The 21,055-nt window shown below is 42.1% G+C and overlaps 1 protein-coding gene across 5 annotated transcripts in view; it reads right to left on the reverse strand.

The window, feature by feature from the left end:
• The window catches only part of LOC119526425 (carboxyl-terminal PDZ ligand of neuronal nitric oxide synthase protein), a 310,288-nt gene that overhangs the window by 89,390 nt on the left and 199,843 nt on the right, over positions 1-21,055 (reverse strand). For 4 of the 5 annotated variants that reach the window (XM_037825480.1, XM_037825479.1, XM_037825481.1 and 1 more), the window contains one exon: positions 13,358-13,450. In XM_037825480.1, coding sequence (XP_037681408.1) covers positions 13,358-13,450 — 93 coding nt within the window. Of the gene's footprint in view, positions 1-13,357; positions 13,451-14,611; positions 15,002-21,055 lie in introns of those variants that run through there. The other variant, XM_037825482.1, reaches the window with a different exon arrangement.

The raw sequence follows: 21,055 nt of genomic DNA on the forward strand, positions 1-21,055 counted from the left end.
AATCTATTATTGATTTCTAGTTTGGTTCCATTATGGTCAAAGGATACACTATATGATTTCAATTCTGTTACATTTGTTAAGGTTTATTTTATGGCCCAGGATATATCTTGGTATTGTTTCATGGACACAAGAAAAGAATATGTATTCAGCTATTGTTGTGTGGAATGTCAATCTAGAAATGTCAGTTAGATCCTATTGGTTGATGGTGTCGAGTTTTTCTATACCTGGCTGATTTTCTGTCTATAGGATCTATCAATTATTAAGAGAATTGGTTGTGGATTTGTCTATTTCTCCTTTAAGTTCTATCAGTTTTTGCTTCATATACTTTGCAGCTCTGTTGTTTGCTGCACACACATTTAAAATTGCTTTGTCTTCTTGGTGGATTGACTCTAAACATTACGTAATGTCCCTCTCTGTCTCTGGCAATTATCTTTGCTCTTAAGTCTGTTTTGTCTGATATTAATATAGCTATACCTGCTTTTTAAAAATAATGTCTGCATAATAAATCTTTTTCCATCTTTTCAGCCTACCTATATTCTTATATCTGAAGTGAGTTTCTTGTAGACAACATATAAATGGGTCATATTTTTTAATCCACTTTGTCTTTAATTGGTGTACTTAGATCATATATATTTAATGTAATTATTGATATGTTAAGACTTAAGTCTGTCGTCTTATTTTTTGTTTTCTGTTTATTCTCTTTTATTTTCATTTCTCTGTTTTCTTTTTCCTGCCTTCCTAAGGATTACCTGAACATTCTGTAGTATTCTATTTTTATTTATCTATAGCATTTTATAATATATCTCTTTATATTGCTTTTTTAGTGGTTGTTCTAGGTATTTTATATATTTTAAAATATAAGTTATATATGTATAATTTCCACAATCTACTGGGGTCACCAATTTACCAGTTCAAGTGATGTGTAGAAACCTTACCTCCCTTTACCTTCATACATTTAGAAACAAATATAGTGTTATAATTATTGCTTCTACCATTAAACATAATTTAGAAAACTCAAGAAAAGAAGGAAAATATATTGCACTTGCCATTTTCTTTTACTCTTTCCATTGCTCCTTCTTTCTTCCTGAGGTTCCAACACTTCTTCTTTTATCAATTCTTCTCTGTTTAGAGAACTTCTTTTAGCCATCCTTGTAGGGTAGGTCTGCTGGTGACAAGTTTCCTTTAGTTTTCTTTTACTAAAAAAGTCTTGATTTTGCCTTCATTCACGAACGATTTTCAATGGCTGTGATTCTTGGTTCTCAGTTCTTTTCTTTCAGCACTTGAAAAACATTGTGCTACTTCCTTCTGGCCTCCATGGTATGTGATGAGAATCTTCTGTCATTCAAGTTGTTTTTTCCTCTATAGATAAGGTATGATTTCTCTCTGCTTTCAAAATTTTTCTTTGCCTTTAGCTTTCAGATGCTTGGCTATGATATCTTAACCTGGATTAATATGGATTTCCTTAGGTATCCTGTTTGAAGTTTACTCAGCTTCTTGAATCTGTAGTTTTATGTCTTTTGCCAAATTTGAGAAGTTTCCAGCATTATTTTTTTCAAGAAGCCAAACTTTTGAGACATAATTGACATACCATAGAACTTATCCTTTTAAAGTATACAACTGAGTGGGTTTTAACATACTGACAAAATTGTGCAACCATCACCACCATCTAATCCCAGAACATTTTCATACCTCCGAAGAAACCCTATACACCCATTAGCAGTTGCTTCCCATTTCCTCCCAACTCCCTTTCTCTATGGATTTGCCAATTTTATTCTACTGTCTATCTCCAGATTGGCTTATTCTGAACATCTCACATAAGTGGAATCATACAATACGTGGCCTTGTCACTGGCGTCTTTCACTTACCATAATGTTTTCAAGGTTCGTTCATGCTGTAGCATGTTACCAGTACTCGTTTTTGGCTGAATAATATTCCATTGTATGGATATAACCACATTTTGTTTATCCATTACCAGCTGATGGACATTTGGGATGTTTCTACTATTTGGCTTTAATGAAGAATGCTGTTATGAACATTCACATGCCAGGTTCTGCAAGGATTTATGTTTATGTTTTTCTTGGGAATATATTTAGGAATGGAATTGTGGGTCTCAGTTGTTTTTTGAGTGCTTTTTCAGCCCCACTCTTCCTCCTCTCCTTCCAGGACTCTTGATGACACATATGTTAGATTTTCTGATTTAGTTCCATAGTTCCTGAGTCTTCCTTTTTGTTTTTGTTTTTGATCAGTGTATTTTCTCTCTGTTGTTCAAACTGGTTCATTTCTATTCTTTCATATTCAAGTTCACTAATACTTTCCCTCTGCTCCCACCATGCTGTTGTTGGTTCCATCCATTGTGTTTTTATTTTTGGTTATTATGTTTTCATTTCTAGAACTTTCATTTGGATCTTCCTTATTACTTTGCCGAGACTTTCTTTTTCTTTGCTTGGGTTTTCAATTTTCTTTCAAGTATGTTTGTAATTGTTCCTGAAGCATTTTTATGATGACTGCTTTAAAATTCTTCTCAGATAATTCTATCATCTTGTCATTTTGGTGCTGGGGTCTATTGATTGTCTTTTTTAAAATTTTGAAATTTTCCTCATTATTGGTACAGTGAGTGATTTTTTTTATTGAAACCGGGATGTTTTGAGTATTACTAGACACTAGATCTTATTTAAACTTTCTGCTTTAACTGTCTTCCTGTTACACTGCTCCAGCAAGTGAAATCCAGGTTCTCTACTTGGCCTCCACTAACACGCAAGTGAGGAAGGGTGGATGTGGGTGAGAGTTCTAGATCCTCACCAGGTTTCCACCTGATACCACCCTGGCTGGGAGGGGTAGGAATGTTTTGTTACTGCTCCCCACTGATATCATGGTGGGGAGATCTCATTACCAATGGACAGTAGTAGAAATTTAGGCTCCCCATGTAGTCCCCACTAATACCCCATGGGGAAGGGAGGCCTCGTTCACTGGCCAGCAGGGGTTTGGTACATCTTGTTACAACAAGACTCCCCACTTGGCCTCTGCTGGCATGGGTGGCAGGTGGGACCATTATTTATTTATTTTTTTTCTGTGATGTTTGGCTGAAGCTGAGTGGTTATTGTCTAAAACTTTTGTGTCTTGCTAGGCTGCTCCTTTCCTCATCCTTTGGTAAGAGAGGGTAGGCTTTTGTTGAGACTTTGATGTTTGTGCCCATTGGTGTATCTGGATCAACAGCTTCTTTGTCTCCAAGTCTGGGATATAAGAGGCGAAAAAATATGACCAAGGAACTCACTACTGTTTCATTCCTTGGGTGCTAAGGTCTACCTTCTTCTCTCCACCTTTCAGAATCTTCTTACGTTTACTTCATATATAATGCCCAGGTTTTCAGCTGTACTTGGCAGGAAGAATAGAGTAAAGCAAGTTTATACCAACTTCCCAGAAGCAAACGTCAGGCTTCACCTCTTCAGAGATGCTAATTCAGTAGATCTAAGGTGAGACCCACAAATCTGTACCTTTAACTAACGTTTCAGGTGATTCTGATGTGATCCTAGGGTTAAGAGCCACTGTTCTAAACAAAGAAAGGAACAATCAAAATCCCCAGTCAGAGGATCCCCTTCAGAGCATACCCTTTAGAGTCTCAGGCCAAACACAAAGAGGCTCTCCAACTTCCTAAAGATCTTAATTCCATTAACCACTGTCCCTGACCAGGGCCCACATCAGTTGTTACTCAGTAAATGGCTGCTGTGAATTATTAAACGCTTGGAGGAGAGGCTATTCCCCTCCTGAAGGAATGGATCCTCACTTTTCTCGTGTTTTTACCATCAGGAATGTCTACTCTTGAGAGCCCTTGCTGCTCTGCTGTCATTTTCAAAGTTAGGAGAGGAATAAATGACTTGGTGCACCAAAGAGGCCAGGAAACTCCCAGAAGCGGCCCTATCCACTGACCCTTTCTGAGGAAAGCAGCCCCAAGAGCATTCTTTTCTGAGTGTGGATGATTTGGTTTATCCTGTGGGCATCTAAGGAAACTGACCTGGCTACCCCTAGCTGCGAATGACTGAACATGAACACGAGTGCCACTGAGGGGCTGGTACCAACCTGCCTGATCATTGAGCTCTGAGATAAAAAGACCCAATTCTACCCAATTGAATCTTCTCTTTGGGGACTATCAAATCCTAGCTTGTTCCTTGGAGACCGGGCTAAGCCTCTAATAATGGGAGAAGGTTCTATGACCTGTCACATATCTTTGCACTAAAACTGACTGAAAAGCTAAGAAAGAGGATACATCATGTGCCTGCTCATGTTCCCTTCTCTTCTGCAATAAGCTCCATTACCACAGGTAATTTGGGCAACACCATTCCTTGCAATTCTAAAGAATGTAACAAATACATTCATTGAAAGGAAGGAATAATGAGGCAAAATAACATAGAATGACTACTTTCTTTCTCTGGCAGTCCTGAATAGGAGGATGGAGAAACAGGCTCTCAGGCTACCTTATTAATGAGGCCAAATTAATGAGGCCAAACATCTGCAGGGTCCACAGCAGCCAGAAAATATTTCACTTTTAAAAGAGGTACCAGCTTCCATACAGAATATCCTGAAAATAAACCACAAAGTTCTTTTCCACTTACTTGTTTCCCTTTTCTGAAAATTTTATTAAAATTCAGCCCAGCCTTTTTAAAGATCTTGCAGTAATCCTTATTACCTCTATGAAGAGATCAGGAAATCACCAAGATAATTTAAAGGGTTTTGGAAGTAGAGGGGACTCCGATGTTTCAGTTATTCAAGAACCTAAGGAATTATGTACCCCGACCTAAGAAAAATATGGTTGGAGCTTTTTAACCACAATCACCTCAATGCCTGAATGATAGTCTAAGAACTTTGGAAGTAAAGGGTCTCCATCCTACATCTACCCACTCAATATACCACCTATCCCACTGTCTCTCAAATAACACCCTCAATAGTGCAGTGACTCAAGTAGGGTCACCCCCCTATAGAGCAGCTGAGTCAAAACCAGAACCAGGCATTACTGATTTTCAGACCAGTGCTGGCTCCACTACTCAATGTCAATACAATGATGTGGCTTAATTAGAGGGAAACGCCAATGTCACATGACTTCATTCACTTCGTCAATGTCTAACCCAAGAACAATTTGTCCTCTCTTGGCTCTGAAACCATTTCTTCATATCTCCTCTATTTTGCAAACTTTTAAGAAAGACAGAGAAAAACCAACTACTTCCTCCTCATCTTTCTATATGGAAATCCTTTTCCAAAGAAAAAAATTAGGTAGACAAATTTTTATGAGACAAGGAAAACAGGAAGAACTAATGACCTAGCTTTATGGAATTATAAATCAAAGTTGGCTTCAGCCATAGATAGAGATGTATTATTGGACAATAAGTGCAGCTAAACTTGGTTTAACCATCTTCAAAAACTCACATACTTCTGAGCTATATCTGAAGCCATTTTTTTTTTAATGTTTGAAAATAAAGACTTGGAATTTTGGTTGCTGTGTGAGAAAATTTTCAGTTTTGCTACCTGTTGTCCTGAATCAGCTGTCTCTCCCATGGTATGCCAGGAAATGAAGACATTTCAAATCCAGATGGGAGTGGAAGGGAAGTAGGAAGAGGAGGAAGGGAGGGCAAGGCACTTCTAAAGTTGTCAGCACCAGAAAAGCAGAGTGCCCTCCAGGGCCTTATTTACTGCAAACAGCCCGGGAGGGCCAGGAGGACTGAGGGGGGCTGGTCGGGGGCTTCATTCAACTGAAGTCCAGGCACAGGCAGACCCTCCCGTGGCACCATCAGGAACACAGCAGTGACATCAGTGGTAGCAGTGAGGCCAAGAAGCCAAGTGCCCAGTGAAACACAGACCTACCTTCTCTCTAGCTCCAGAAATATAAATCAACTGAAAATAATTTGTGAGTGGCTAGGGAGTACATAATGGAGTAGACTGATTCCCTAGGGGCATCTGCCTCAGATTTTGCTATATCCCAACTCTTTCGTGCATTTATGTAACTCCTTTCTCTTATTTCTTGTCTCCTTTGTGATTGCTAAGGACCCCCCCCCCCCAAGGGGCTGCTAAGCCCTTTAGGAGGCTCTGAACTACAGTCTATTAACCCCTGCCCCTTTCTTCCTCCCCGTCTCCCCTCCTTGCTCCAAGGTAGTTCAAAATATAAATGCACTACAGAGAGTAGCTTAACTAGGAGGAAGGTTCTGGTTCATATACTGGCTAATCAAAATTTTCCTTTCTGCAGTAAGAAAGGATTTACCCTACAAGCCTTCAATTACAGAGAGTGTAACTAACCAAGGGCCCCAGCAGCTGTACTCAGAAAGCCATCGTCACATTTGTGCAAGGGCCATGCTTTACATAGGCTGCTGCGAAGGATTGGGTGTGGAGGGATGCTAAGGCTGGCCCATTCCTGGGAGTCAAGAGGGTCCTCTGATAGTCAATTTTGACTTGAAGAATCCCTGGCAGCCTTCCCAAACTTGCTCAGACAGCCCTCCCTCCCTCCATCCCTCCCTCTCCTCTTTCCCTCCTCCCCCCTCCCTCTCTTTCTCTCTCTTTCTCTGGGAGTCAGTCCTGTACTGCAGTCTGACAACCACCTCAGCCCTTCTCAGATTTCTCCCCATTTTCTCCCACAGGCATTTAATCCTGTCTTGGCATTTGCTTCTTAGAGGACCTGCACTAATACAGAAAGTGAGAAGGTAAGAAACATATAGGAAAGTCATCTTTACCCTGTGGTAGATTGAATTATGTACCCCAATATAGATATGCTCTAAATCTTAATCGACATTCCTGTGGGTGTGAAACCGTTGTAAATAGGACCTCTTGAAGATGTCATTTTCAGTTCAGGTGTGGCCCAACTGGATGAAGGATTCCTGGATTACTGGAGGCCTCATAAAGAGCCAGAAGTCAGTGGAAAACCAGAAGAGCAGAAGAAAGGAAAGGACATTACCATAAGGAGGGAAAGTCAAGGAACCCCAAGGATCACCAGGCTGCTACACTCTTCAGGCAGAAAACAAGCCTTGCCAATATCTTGGTGTTGGATTTCTGGCCTCTGAAACCATAAGCCAATAAATGCTAATTGTTTAAGCGAACACATTATGTGGTATCTGTGGTAGCAGGGGAGGCAAACTAAGACATACCTGCTTCATTTTTTATTTTCACAGGAAGTTTCCTATTTGACGTGGGCAAAATATCCTTTCACTTTAATATAGTGCTTTCATGACATTATCAAAATTGATTTCCATCTTACAGATGAACAACGAGGCTCCGACAAGTAAATTACCTCTCTCGAGGGCCAGTGAGTCCTGTGGGTAATTAAAACCTAGCTCTCTGCCTCTAGACTCCCATGTTCTCTTTGCTATGCCAAGTGATGAAATAAAAATCCTTCACTCTCTCACCCCTACCCCGACCCACCCCCAGGCACACATGCTGCCAGGAAGTCCTTCACCTTCAACAAAGAAGGGGATAAAGGGCTTACTCTGTATGCTTTTACAAGTCTGCTGAATGGGGTAAGCACACACTTGACACAGGGCCCTCTACTGTCCTTCATCTAATGAGGGCAAATGTCAAGTCCTCCATGGAAATTCACAGTCATTTTGTCATTCCAAAGCTCCTGGCGAGGAATACTATGTGGGAACTGGTTCAGAGGTAGGTGTGCCTGGAACAGTGCCAGCAACAGAAAACAAAGCATCAGGGATAATCATCACAGCCGTCCTGCCTCCTTTCAGAACCTGGAAATGGAGGTGGCAACCTTTGAAGTCTTTCCCTAGGAACCCAAAGCAGAGGAAGAGTTTCTACAGACATTAATTTCCTATCCTTATTGAAAATCATCAGCAGAGAAGTCGTTGGCATGCTTTACCATTATTCATGCTTCTGACAGCAATGGTGACTTCTTTATTTAAAAAATCAAAAAACAAAAAACAAAACTTGTGAAGTCCATATTAAGTCAGCTTGACAAGTTCTCCATGCTCCCAGATAGAACAGGATTAGACTGAAAATACAGCTATCAGTCACGTTCAGGTATAACATATGGGTATAGAAAATGAATTTCAAAACTGAAGTGTTAACAATCCTCACACAATGCAGGAATTCCTAATATGCCTGTTATAAAACTAACAGGAAATAAACCAGACCTCGAAATATAACATGGTGGAAAGAAGACTGAAATGCCAGTGGGAGAGGCTTAGATTCACATCCCTGGCTCTGTCCATAACTACCTGGGTTCCCCTGGGACAGTCATTTGGTCTCTCTTGTTCTCTGTCGCCAGTTAAGGGGTTGGACAAAATTATTTCTAAAGTACTTTCTTCTTCTAAATTCTGCTTCTAAAAGTTCAAGTGCCTCCTTTTCTTACCCAATTTCTGAATTCTGTGTTTCCATAATAACTAATACTACGGTTTGGGCAAGAAAATAATTTCTTTGACATGTGGTGTCCCAGTGACAAAGTGCAGGTTAGAAGCTAAACACCCCAAGTTGAATAATGATGTATTTTCTATAAAGTCACATTTATTTAAAGGAGTCGGAAGAGATTAGTACACACACACAGCAACATGCTAGTGGAAAGAACCTGTTCCCAGGGGTTTGAGCAAGACAGACATGGTTTGAATCTTGACTTCACCACTGATGGGACTTGAAATTTTGGGCAAGTTGCTCAATATTCTTTTGAAAACTGAGCATAAGAACGGTATCTACCTCACAGAACTCTCGTGAGGATCTAATAAATGTACTATGCTTTAAACAAGGTTTAGCAAATGGTAGGTACCAATATCAGGGTTACTTCTTATTGTTAGCTGTTCTCATTTTCATCTTAGTGTTAATTACTTCATCGGTTTGCTCCCTCTGTCTTCCACCTCCCCAAACAGATGAAATAAGATTTGAGAGAAGACATGGTCCCTGACCCCTAAAGGCTCACAGCCCTTGGAAGAAAGATAAATAACTATAATGCAATATTGTAGGAGCTAGAATAGATCTAGGTATGCATAAAGTACTATCAAAAATAATTTTGCTGGCAAGGGTCCAAGTCTAATACCCCTATGCATCCTACCCACATCCTTGAACATGTTAGATACACAATAAAAATTTGTTAATGAGAATGATGGAGACTTTCTAGAATGTTGCCTTAAGAGATCCCAAACAAGTTATTGGTTTATAAAAGAAACCACATGAAACTAAGGCCTTTAGGTCCTTGTGTAGAAAACTCCCTTGGATGAAGTTCAAGACTAATCTTTTTTGTTCAGGATTCTACTCCTCAGCAAATGGTGTATAATGAATTCCAGAATTACAATAAATAATCGTTATCATATATACAAAAAAGATAATTACTTGGACCTAGTAGAGTAGGGAGTTAAAGGAAATGTACTGATTGAGAGACATCAAAGTAAAGTCAATTATCTTAGTAGCTAGGTTCATACCACAAATACAGTCTAAGATTAATAAGCAATCTCAGATTCATTATCCGCTGGCATTGATTCAAGACAGGATTTTTAGATACTTGTTAATAAAAAAGTTATTTTCTACATCTCAATGAGAGATGATTATAATTATAGTTGGCTACTGTCTATACTAGTACAAAGCACCTGATGGGTTGATGAACAATTCCGACTAAAAACAATACTGATATTCGCAATTTCCATTAAGGCTTTTCTATTTATGGGAAAGGCTCTCATCCTTATTTTTTTTTTTTAAATGGGCAGAGGACTAGAGAAAAAAGGAGGAGGAGAATGTGATTGTACATTTGATTTAAACAATAAGCATTTGTTTCTACCTGAATCAGTGACATTATCCCAGAAATAATGTTCACTCATTCATCCAGTCAGCCAACGGTCATAGTTCTTGAAAACACACTCCACGCACCAGGTGCCCAGTTAAGTGACAAAGACGGTCCCTGCTCTTAAAAAGTTCACTGACTGGCAGAGAGTCTCCGTAAATAAGTTCACCAGCGGTAGACAGGCTGAGGAAAGAAAGGAGGCTCAGTGGCTGCCTCAAGAGGTTTCTGACCTCAGAGGCCCCTACTGCCCTGGAGGACTGGGAGACTATCTATGCCAACCTGCTTAGCCTCTGGGGTCTGCTTTCTCTGTAGCCCAGTAGGTTCCTGAAGACCTGAATAAGTACAGATGACCTATAGATACATTCAAGCACTGAAAAGTGTGTTCCAGAGTGGCAGCAGAGCACCTGAGCTGGAAAAGTCAGTGATCACCTAATCTAACTCTTCATTTTATAGATATGACTCACAGAGGCAAAATAACTTTTCAGAGCTACACAGCCTGGAAGGGTAAATTCGGATCCTCTCATCCCAGCATGCCACACCGACCCAGAGAAAATCAATACTCTTTGCAGGAGGAGGAGAATATTCAATATATGTACCAACTAGTTCAGCACAGGAACTGACTAATCATAGGGAATGTCAGGCTGTACATGGTACCAGTGCCTTCTCGTTGAATATCGACCATGGCTGTTTGCACACCTAAAGCTACCTGGCAAGAGCTCTCATTCTTAACCGGATAAAGATGGCATCCCTGCATTTTGCCAGCTGTTCCATTTCCTTTGAGAAAATTGTGCATTTAAACCATCTCACTCCCCCTGAATTCTACAAACAGAGAGCCAGAGAAAGAGACAGGGAGTGCATGTGCCTGAAGTGTGGTTGTATCAGCACACTCAGATAGAAAAGGACTGTCATATGGGAACGAGACGACAAAAAGGCTGATTGCCGTTAATGCACATTCATCTGTCAGAGGCAGTGTAAAAGGAACATGGTGATTAAAGGCATTATCCAAATCATAGCCACGGCCCTGAAACAGATACCAGGCATGGGTGGAGGAAACAGGATGGGAGGCTCTCCTTTCCCAAACCTGGAATCAGAAGAATCAGATCAAAGAAAGACCTGTTAGATCAGCTCTCTCTGGGACAGCTGGAGGGTGCACCCACACTGCAGAATGCCAAGGATGGAGTTTCCAAGTGAGTCACAAGGTCCCCCAGATTCCCTCGGAGAGATACTTCTCCAGCTTAGCTTTCACTTATTTGGTAGACAGAGGCCGACTTCTCTCCCAGTTGAGACCTCAGCACACTGTGGGCCTTATGTGTTACATGATCTTGGGAAAAACACTCAGTCTCTCTACCCTCAGTTTTCTTACAGGCAGAGTGGGGATAACACTGTATATGATACATGATACATGGAGGAGACAGTGAAATGGGAAAGAAGATTGTCTCTGAAGGGTAAAACTATGAAGTCACCCCACGATGGATCAGATCAGTTATATAAAGTTACTTGAAAGGGACAGAACAGCCCCCAGGACAGCCAGCCCTGAAATGCAGCCTGATCGAAAGTAAATAAAAATTGTCAGTCAGAGAGAATAAGGGTTAGGCAGTATAGAGATGCCACGGAAACATAGAAGTCAGAGTCATGGAACAAATCCTGGCATGTCTGTGTAACACACGACAGGAAAAGCATGTGCCCGACAAGCCACTGTGAGCATCAGTGCACCTGTCTATGGTGGAGTCTGAGGCCCCTCAGTATTGCTGATATATAATTAGTTTCTCGCACCACTGCTGTGCTCACCAAGCAACCCTCTAATAATCTGCCTTCTCACCTCACTGGCCTCCTATAGAAAGAAAAGGTACTCATCAGGCAAATGTGAATGGCTGGTCTGTAAGACCCTTCTGTTTTTCAAAGTGAATTAAGAGACTGGTGGTCTAGTTTATACATTAACCTCTTTCGAGCTTTGCCAGTGTGAGTTAACATCCTAAGGTTCTTACTTTGAAACACTGATGAGTCATGATTCAGCCCAAACCCTGAATCATGACCTTGGGTTTCATCAGATCATTTTTTCTCGAGAAGGTTATTTCTGGTTTTTAATTCACATCATCATCATTCATTGTTTCTTTAACTAGGGCCCAGATAACTCACCCAGGTATCTAATAGCTGCTACAGCAACTCTCCTGCTTGGGAACCCCTGAGAGGATGGCCCCATGCCAACCAACCTATGTACATGTATGGAGTCAGGGTAGGGGGCGGAAAAGACACTCCCAGGGTAAGAACAAGATGCGGACCGTGGTTCTCACAGTGGAAGTTAATTAAGACAAAGACATTTAATAAGCTATTACAAATGCCCTGAGCTCTGAATTTTGAAGGTGTTGATTCTTCATAAACAATATATAATGTTCTTTTTTTGCCTACATATTTTCAACCTCATAGCTATAGAACACTTTCTAGAACCATCCCCACAGATATTTAGGGAGCCAAGAGAACACATTTTGGTTTAATATATGGGAGACCTTCATATATGGGAGCTATCCAGCCATGAGATGGGCTGCCTCAGAAAGGAGTAAATTCTCATCACTAGAGGTATCCAAACATACAGCCAGCAAAGTCTTTCGCAAAGATGCTGTAGAGAAGATTTAAATCCTTGGACCGACAAGACCACTATGCTTTAGGATCCCTCTCAACCATATGATTCTTCATGTTTACACTGCCCACTACTATGTACTTGTCTTTGCCTTCCATAACCTCCACCCTCTTCCCCTGGGTTTGCCTTGATTCCCATTTGAATTAAAAAAACAACTTAGGGTTATAACCAAAAGGCTCAAGAGATCTATAGAGTACTATGCTACGGTGCTACCACTGAACACAAAATGAACACATCATTAATAAAAAAGGCATCAATAGATTCAAGAAACAGAAGGAAAAAAAGATGACTTCCTCACATACCCTCCCAACAACCAAGTTCTTTTCTGTTTCATTTTGGAAATATACATCCTCCCACCCCCCCACCCCCACCCGCTTGAATGCCATTAAGCAAATCTAGCCTCTCTAAGGTGTTAACGTCATTCTTCCAAAACACGTACTCACAACTAACACAAAACAGACAAGTGTTGAAACAACATATGCTCACTCAAAGGAATGCCCACCGTGTGGATCCACACCTCCCTCCTCCTCCTCCAGCAGTGGCTGGGTTTTGAGGGACTAAACACCCGCTGAGGCAGCAGCAATTAGAACAGAAAGCCGTGAGGATGCGCGAAGGGGGCTAGATACCACTTCGAGTGGGGCTGTGGCAGAAGGGGACAGGTGCTGAGGGAGCCTGCAGACAATGAAGTGTTACTTGACTTTTATCACTTAAATTGGAAGTATTTCCAAAGATCAAGACTCAAAGGTAAAGGTATCAAAAATGGGGAAGGAGATTGGAATGTAAGAATGATAGAAGGTAACTCTGTCAGCTGAGGGCTAAGCCACTGCTCCAGCTGAAGCCCTCCCAACACTGCTGCTGATTAAAGAGCAGGACCTGGCCAGCTACGAGAAGGATTCTGTCCAGAGGAGCCTAGAAGGAAAAGGTCTCCCATGCCTACCTCCCCCCTTCACCACAGTCTCCAGGTTAGAACCACTTACCTTTTTCTTCTTCTTCAGAATCACTTTCACTCCATCCACTGAAACCATAATGCTCACTTTCTTCTTCTTGATGTTCTTGGCTTTAAACTCATACTGCAAGGAGAACAGAGAAGCACACTCCAATTAGATCAGGGCATCTGCACAGTCCCTGCTAGCTCATGGCCTGGAAAAGAGAGGCTGGGCCACAGACGGGCCTAGGGAGCTGGCACAGCCTCTGGGGATTTGGAGTGCCTTGGGGGATGTAAATGCAGGTGGCTGTCTGCAGGAAGGGGTTTGGAGGATCTCTGGGTTGGAATGGCATTTCTGAAATGGTCATTAATTCCACCCTCAGCCATCATACAGGACCATGGGAATGATCCTAATCCACCATAAGGAGATGGAAATTTAGCCAACTTTGAAAATCTCATCAAAACTCCAGAACCTTTCATCAATGACTCATTTCATTCTACCATTTAAGGACTTTTATTACTAGGCAAGTTTTCTTCTGTCTGACCAAATGCTGCTAAAATTCTATCCTCAAAGAAGATTAAGAAGAGCTGGCACCAGTCTTCTGTGTCAGTTTTTTATGTACTAAAAGACAGTTTTAATTCTAAGTTATTCTCTACAAATTTGGTTCTCGAAGTCCTTTAATGATCTGTGGGACAGTCTCCAAGTTCTGAAGATAGGGGGGCTAGAGAGTATTCTAGAAAGGATCTGACCAGTGATAGTTATAAGGGAGGGTACTACTCACAATCCCATTATACTAAACTCTCATCTGCAGCCCTGAAGTGAGCAACTCCATCACAGCTCTCCATTGCTGATGGATGTCATCATCCTCAGTCCCAGATCTTCTGTTACTTGTGTAGCTATTTGAGCTATTCATAACTGGTGCTATAACTCCACACTTCCCTCAGTGAACTTCATTCTGAGCAATTTCCAGTTTATTAAAACCATTATCACCTGGTGCCCATCTTGGTATCACCACATAGCAAACTTATCTGGCATGCTTTCTAATCCAACATCTAGGCTACAGGGTTTTATATTCTTTTGTTTTTTTTTGTTTCTTAAACTAACAAAGGACCCAGAGTCAAAACTTCCACTCCAACTCACAGCCCCCCTTCTCTGAGACCTTTTATACTTACGACATCCAACTCCCTCATCCCTCTACTGCCACCCAAACCAGGCAAGAGGCACCCAGCACTGCCTGTGCATCTGAAAACTAACTCTGGCCATGCCTTTTAATACCCTGATCATAAGAACTCAAGAGTTTCTTACACTGTCTAAACTCCATTCCTTCCAGTGAAGTCTCAGCTGAACTCATTCTATTGTAATGAGTTAGTGTTGACTCTTAGCTGTTCTTTCCTCATAGACAAGGACATGACTTAGCTGAAGCAAAACATCTTTCCTTATATCATCAGGGCAGGCTCTGATTCACTGCTGATTTGTGTTTCCAGGCGATGGTAGTTTCTGTCACTCGCCAGTCAGGTGATCACTTCCCCAACTCTCTCAATCGCTCTACCCTATCAGTGCTTTTTTTCCAAGGGGAACTGAAAGAAGAACAAACCAGAGCAGCAGATATGTGAGAGAGAGAGGAGACAACTTTAATCTCAGACTCTGCTTCAGCCAGGGAACACAAGCCCAACTACTAGCAAAGAAGAGAGAACCAGGAAGCCTGCAGAGAAGAGGGCATTTGTTCTGGAGTCAGGCTTAGGAAAGAACCTCACTAACATAAATTCCTCTCTAGGTCAGCAGCTGCAAACTGATGAAAGCTTGAGTTGGGTCTGATTCAAAGCGGCATGCACTTTGGGACACCACTCCTATTTGCGGTGTGTGCCCTGACTATAGCATTCCGCTCAGGTTGCAGTGCTAGATAAACTGAAATTGCTTCTGGGTGGGAGGGCTAGCATGAGAATTTGCAAGTCAGCCAACTCTGGCCTTATGCCTACTGGCAGAGGTGAACCGAGGGCATTTCCTGACCACACCTACATTTACCTTCTCTCACATGGGTTCTCAGCAAACACTGTCTTTCAGCTGCACTTCCCTACTGAACAAGTTACTAAAATCGGGGCTGCTCCTGCCAGCCATAGGGAGTGCAGAAGGGCACATTTTGATGGACCTAGATGGGAGTTAAGAGCAAAGGAGACCCTGAAACATCCAGAGTTGGACAATACCTGCTCTAGACAGATCAGGTCTTGAGTGTTTTATTGCCTTCGGTCTCTTTCAGTATGTCCCTCTCAAAAGCTCCACATATTTCTTCTCCTTTTCCAGCAACAAAACCAAAGCAGTGAATACTAAGTATCTACCTCTGCAAGGCACTGTACATTCTCCCTATTCCTAGTTTTGGAGAGCATATTGCCTGCTAAGCCAGACCCTTAAAAGGCCTTATATTTCCAAGAGACCCGTGTAGCTGACCACATCTCTCTCCCCCATTTGGTCAGCTTCCCTGTTGGTTTCACTCTTTTCTGGGACCTTTTTTAACTCAAGATCCCCCACCCAAGCCTGGCCAGAGGCCCCCAGTCAGCTACTTGCCCACATATCTGAAACTATTTCTAATTCGTATTTTGACAGCCTTGGCCGTGCCCTCCAATACTCTGGTCTAAAGAACTCAAAATGCAACTAAATTTTTCTCTCTGGGACTGGAAAATAGCCTTTTAATTTGATCACGGTGCATGTGCTCCCAGATGGCTCTTACAGGGACTGTGGGCACAGTGGCCCCATCGAAAAGCAAGACCAAATGATTCCTCCTAGAATCTCATGACGGCAACCACACAGGTGCTCCCTGCAACAGCTGGTGGGCTGCTCTGGGTGCTTCCAAATGAAAAGGGGCAAGCAAGAGAGATGTAATTGGACTCCAGGTCCCACCTGAGTGCTGCTTCTAAGGGCTTTTCAGGTTGGACACACACTACATCGATTCCACCTGCCTGCTGGTCAGATGTCCCAAACCCTTCCCAACCAAGGAATTAGTATTCAAATTGCAGTTCTGTTGGAAACCATGGAAATGAAAGGAAATCAAGTGTTCAAAAATGCTTAAATACTTATTATCATTAAACCATTTGTTTATATGGCAAGTATGCTTCACTTGGACAACCATATGCTCATTCATGGGAGAGAAAATGGATTTGGAGAAGGAGAGATAATGGGAGTGACCAGGAGAAGAGAGAGAAGAAGGGACTCCCAGGGATAAGCCCTGCTGTTTCCCGGCCTGTGCTGCTCGGGGGTGGAGAGCTGCCTGAGCAGGCAGGCTCAGGAGGAAGCATCTGTGTCCGGAGGCATGGGATCCAGTCGGCTCAGGCTTTGCCAGGGGCTGAAGAACAAACGAGACTGCTGGTGCCACCATCTGTGGCTCAGGCCAGCCTCCCACAAAGCCCATGCCAGCCCCAGGGTCTGTGCCAACAGGCCCTTCACCCAGTGCAGACAGGCTGGCCTGGCACATTTGCTTTGCTAGCCAAAGCCCCACCAACAAGAAAAGATTAAACCCCGCAGGATCTGACCTTTCAGGGAACAACAAAACAGTACAAGTCCTGGAACTCCAACTGCTGACTGTAAAGACCTGAGACTAAGTGTCTGGGGTTCACACAGAGTCTTGGAACCCTTTATAGGAATGGTGGCCCTGGAACTTGGGGTACTGTGCCAACCAGCAAGGTTCACAAAGAGAAGGCTAGGCAAGGATGGGGGTTCAGATCAATAGGAACCCAGAGTAAATACTCAACCAGTGATAGGAGTAAGAACATTGGCTGGAAGTCAAGGAGCTGCTGACAGATGAGCAGCCTGGTTTCCGAACACCACCTGACTTCCTACGGCTTCCTCTTTCTGGACTTCCAAAGCTGCCTCCTGACCCTACATCTCAGTCCCAGCCACCGGGTGAAGCAAGAGGTCTGCAACAGCTGAGGAGGTGAAACAACTGAGAGGGCATTTGATGAAGGGACCAGACAGCCCTGGGCCCAAAGCTGTACTTAAGAAATCAAATTAATAGAATTATTTTCTTAGGGATTGGAGGGAAAGGTAGAGGCAGTCAGACTCCCCCCCACCTCCCAATGGTCTATTTTCACTGAAGTGCTTATCTTCCTGAAGATCTCTGGATGTTTGACAACAGCTGATTTTTAACCAAAAAAATATATATTTTTAAACAGGCTCCAGGGTACCTCAGTCACCTCGATGACAAATAATTTGGTTACTGGTGCACTCTCTTACCAGCTTCATATGAATTAGCCTGAGATCCCTTCTGGTCCCTGCATTCTTGACCTTAAAATTCATTTTGCCCAGGTCCTTCCCACATCCACACACAGCTCACTGATGTGAGCCGAGGCCTGCTTATGAGTCAAGGAGCTCTGAGGCAACTCCACCAAGAGGAGAGGATTTGATTTGCAAAGGCAGATATTGATGCCCTTGCTCTGCAAATCCCTGGCTTATTTTCAACTATGTTCGCTAACTTTCTAGAAGGAGCCTCGGGGCTCTGCTGCCTGCAAACAATCACAGGAAATTTAAAAAGGAGCTCTGATAGCACCACTGGGCATTTTAATAATATTCTTCTGTGGTCTTGGTTTCAACGGTGTGAGCACATCACAACAAACTGTATGCACCTCAACCAAAGGGACTTTCTTATAAAGGCCATGCAGGTAGTCCTTTCGCACTTTTTATTAAAGTTCAAAAGTTTAATAATTTAGATAGAAAGATAAAAATCTGGAAACATTTTCCAACAAACTGTTCACAGCTCTTCTACTTTAAATCTTGCAAAAGGATATTTCTGTCACTCCCCCACATGCAAGTTAAGTATGCCATATTTTTTCACATATCCATGTAATTGCATTTGCTGTTCTCTATGCCTAGAATGCCACTTCCATCCCCCATCTGCTTGGTAAACAATTCCTTATTCTTGAATTATCTGCACAGGCTTCTCCATAGTGACGCCTTCCAGGCCAACTCCCCTTTCCCATATCCTCCCACAGAGCTGCTCCATCCACTTGGCTACTACAGCAATGTGCAAACCTCTACTAGTCCTCACCACCAATTTGTTGTTTATTTCTCCACTGGGCCATGTCCTCCCTGAGAATGAGAAATAAAACTCACATGTAATTGTAGCCAAGAAAACAGGACCAGGATGCAGGAGGATTAATCACTGCATAGCAAATAAATTAATGAGCACAGTTGAAAGTAGTTATTCACAGTCTGAGGAAAGATGACACTGTGTACAATACTTCCAGAAGCTAATTAATAACTTCAGTTACTAAAGCCTGGATTCCATTCCACACACCCAAGGACTTTAAGAAAATCTGATTTTCTTTAAAACTCCCATACTCCACAGTCCTGGGAGCAGTGCTAAGCATCTTATCTTCGTTTGACACTTCATAAAATGAAATAATTTAGGGCTGCCATTACTGGTCAAGGCTGTTCCCAATAATGTTACAGTACAGTTAGGGCAATGAATGGGGGTGTAGAGTGGTCATGTAGATGGGCCTCAATTCACTGAGTTATGTAGCTTCTCTGAGTCCCAGCTCCTGTGCCTGTAGAAGCAGAATGTGGGGATAGGACACCTGAGAGCCATGGCGGTCCGTGACTGTGTAGCTCACTGACTTGTACTGTCCATTTGTATGAAACCTCAGAAATGCCAGCAAGACAAAGACCAAAGTTGGTACTAGACCCAAATTCTAGAAAATCTATGAGGATCCTTGGGAAGGCTATCAATCATCAGCACAACCTATTAATCATCAGCACAACCTATTTCAGCAACAGACCTTACTAAAAAGCTGGGCATAAACAAAATCTCTATAATCTGCAAACTACTTAAAAGGAAACAGAAGCTACTTTTCAAAAGAATATTCATTGTCATTGTTTCATAGTGTTAGAATTGAAATATTCGTCCAGCTCTGCAGACCAGGGGACCTAAATAAAACTCAAGTTCTAAATCCTGTTTGGAATACCTCATTCAACAGATGTAGGGTAAGGGCAAAAGTTGTCCTTTTTTTTTCCCCATTCCTGTGGTATTATGGACCACACTCTTCAGAATCACTAATTTGGGCCATAGGAGCAAATTCAAGGGTCATTACATATTTTCATTTGCATCAAGAATTACCTTAAGCAAAGTCAAAGTATCTTGAGCATATATGTACTATTTTTCAAATGTAGATACTATCGTAACAATTAAAACACAGATTCTTATAAACGCACCGCTGCTATTTGTTGTCATCCATTTTCGCAAGCAAAGGCAGCTAAAATCACAACTATTATATTGGGAGGGAATTCTGCTGGATAATAGGTACCAGGTATTCACATATTATTCTTTATACATTTCGTATGTTTGAAATTTTCATAAAAAATTCCTTCAGAAGAATCCTTGTGTTCAAAATGTTTGGGACCACAAATGTTGACTGAGCTTTTTAACCTTCTGGTTGAAGAAGCCAGTGCCCAGATATAGTCAAACAAACAAACAAACAACTTCCCAGTTCGTTAGCAAGAAAACCAAACCTGGAACTTGCATCTCCCAGCTCTTGGCCCTGTGCTCTTTATGTCACCCAACACTGGCCCAGAATCTTGGCTTAGGGAAATTAAATTATTCATTCACTCCTGCATTAATTCGATACATGTTTAATGAGTTGGCAACCCCCAACTTATTATTACAGGAAGCAAGAAGACGAGCAAGAATCTATTGGAAATTAACTTCATAGGATCAGGAACATTCCCAGGCTCCTCAATGGAACACCTATAATCTTCCCCCAGAATCCTTCCCACACTAATCACATGTCTTCCCTTATTTCCTACCTTGTTCCACACACATGGCAACGACCTGGGGAGGGTTAAAAAAAAAAAAAAAAAAAAAAAAAAAAGCCAATAAGGTCAGAAAAACATGGCAAAGAGGCTTTTGCACCTAGGGTAGGCTCTGGGACAGGAAATAGCCAAGTTCTTAGAGCACTGAGAAGGTGGAAGAGAGGTTCATCCACACACAGATGGATTTTCAGTGTGAACAGACCAGCAAGATGACAGAGGGCAAACTAAACAGGCCCTTGGATGGAAGACAACAGCAGCCTCAAGAGCAGGCAATTTAGGGCTGCGTGCTCGGGGAGCCCCTGAGCCGTGGCTGCTCCCTGTGGAGGGGAGGTGAGACAGGCCCTGGAACACAGCCATCACTTTGCTGACAGGGAGCATGTTGACAGGTTACAGGGAGCTGAACAACGGCCAAAATGATTAAGGGGCCTGAAGGGGTAATTTATGAAGCAAGATAAGTACCACTATCAGTAATAATTCATTGCTTTTCAGGTTGCTTCTCCCTCTGCCATCTCTCAGAGCACATTAAAAACAAGTACTAGAACCTTTTTTTTTTTAAAGGTGAAACAGGCAGAGCCGGGGGTGACAAACTAAAAATAAAACAAAGTAAACCCAACTCTGGCCAATTCTCCTCTAATACATAGCCCAGACCCTCCTCTGAAATGCTAATATAGTATACCATGCAACTAGGAAGACAAGAGACATTAAAATCATCTTCCAGAGGGGGGAAGAAAAACAGCTTAAATAGTATGATTCATATTTACACCTACACCCACACACTCTCGACTAGAAGGAATAAAAAGTTTGACAGTATTTAGTAGTCATGAATCAAGGAATCAGAGCTTTCTTCCTCAGACTCTCAAAATTGGTCATGAGACAAATGATGACTTCCTCTCTCTTTCTAAGGCTTACTTTACCTCTTTGAGCAGGGTAGTCAATCTTATTTTGTGACCTCCTATC

The sequence above is a fragment of the Choloepus didactylus genome, chromosome 2 (assembly GCF_015220235.1).
Source record: "Choloepus didactylus isolate mChoDid1 chromosome 2, mChoDid1.pri, whole genome shotgun sequence".
NCBI lineage: Eukaryota > Metazoa > Chordata > Mammalia > Pilosa > Megalonychidae > Choloepus > Choloepus didactylus.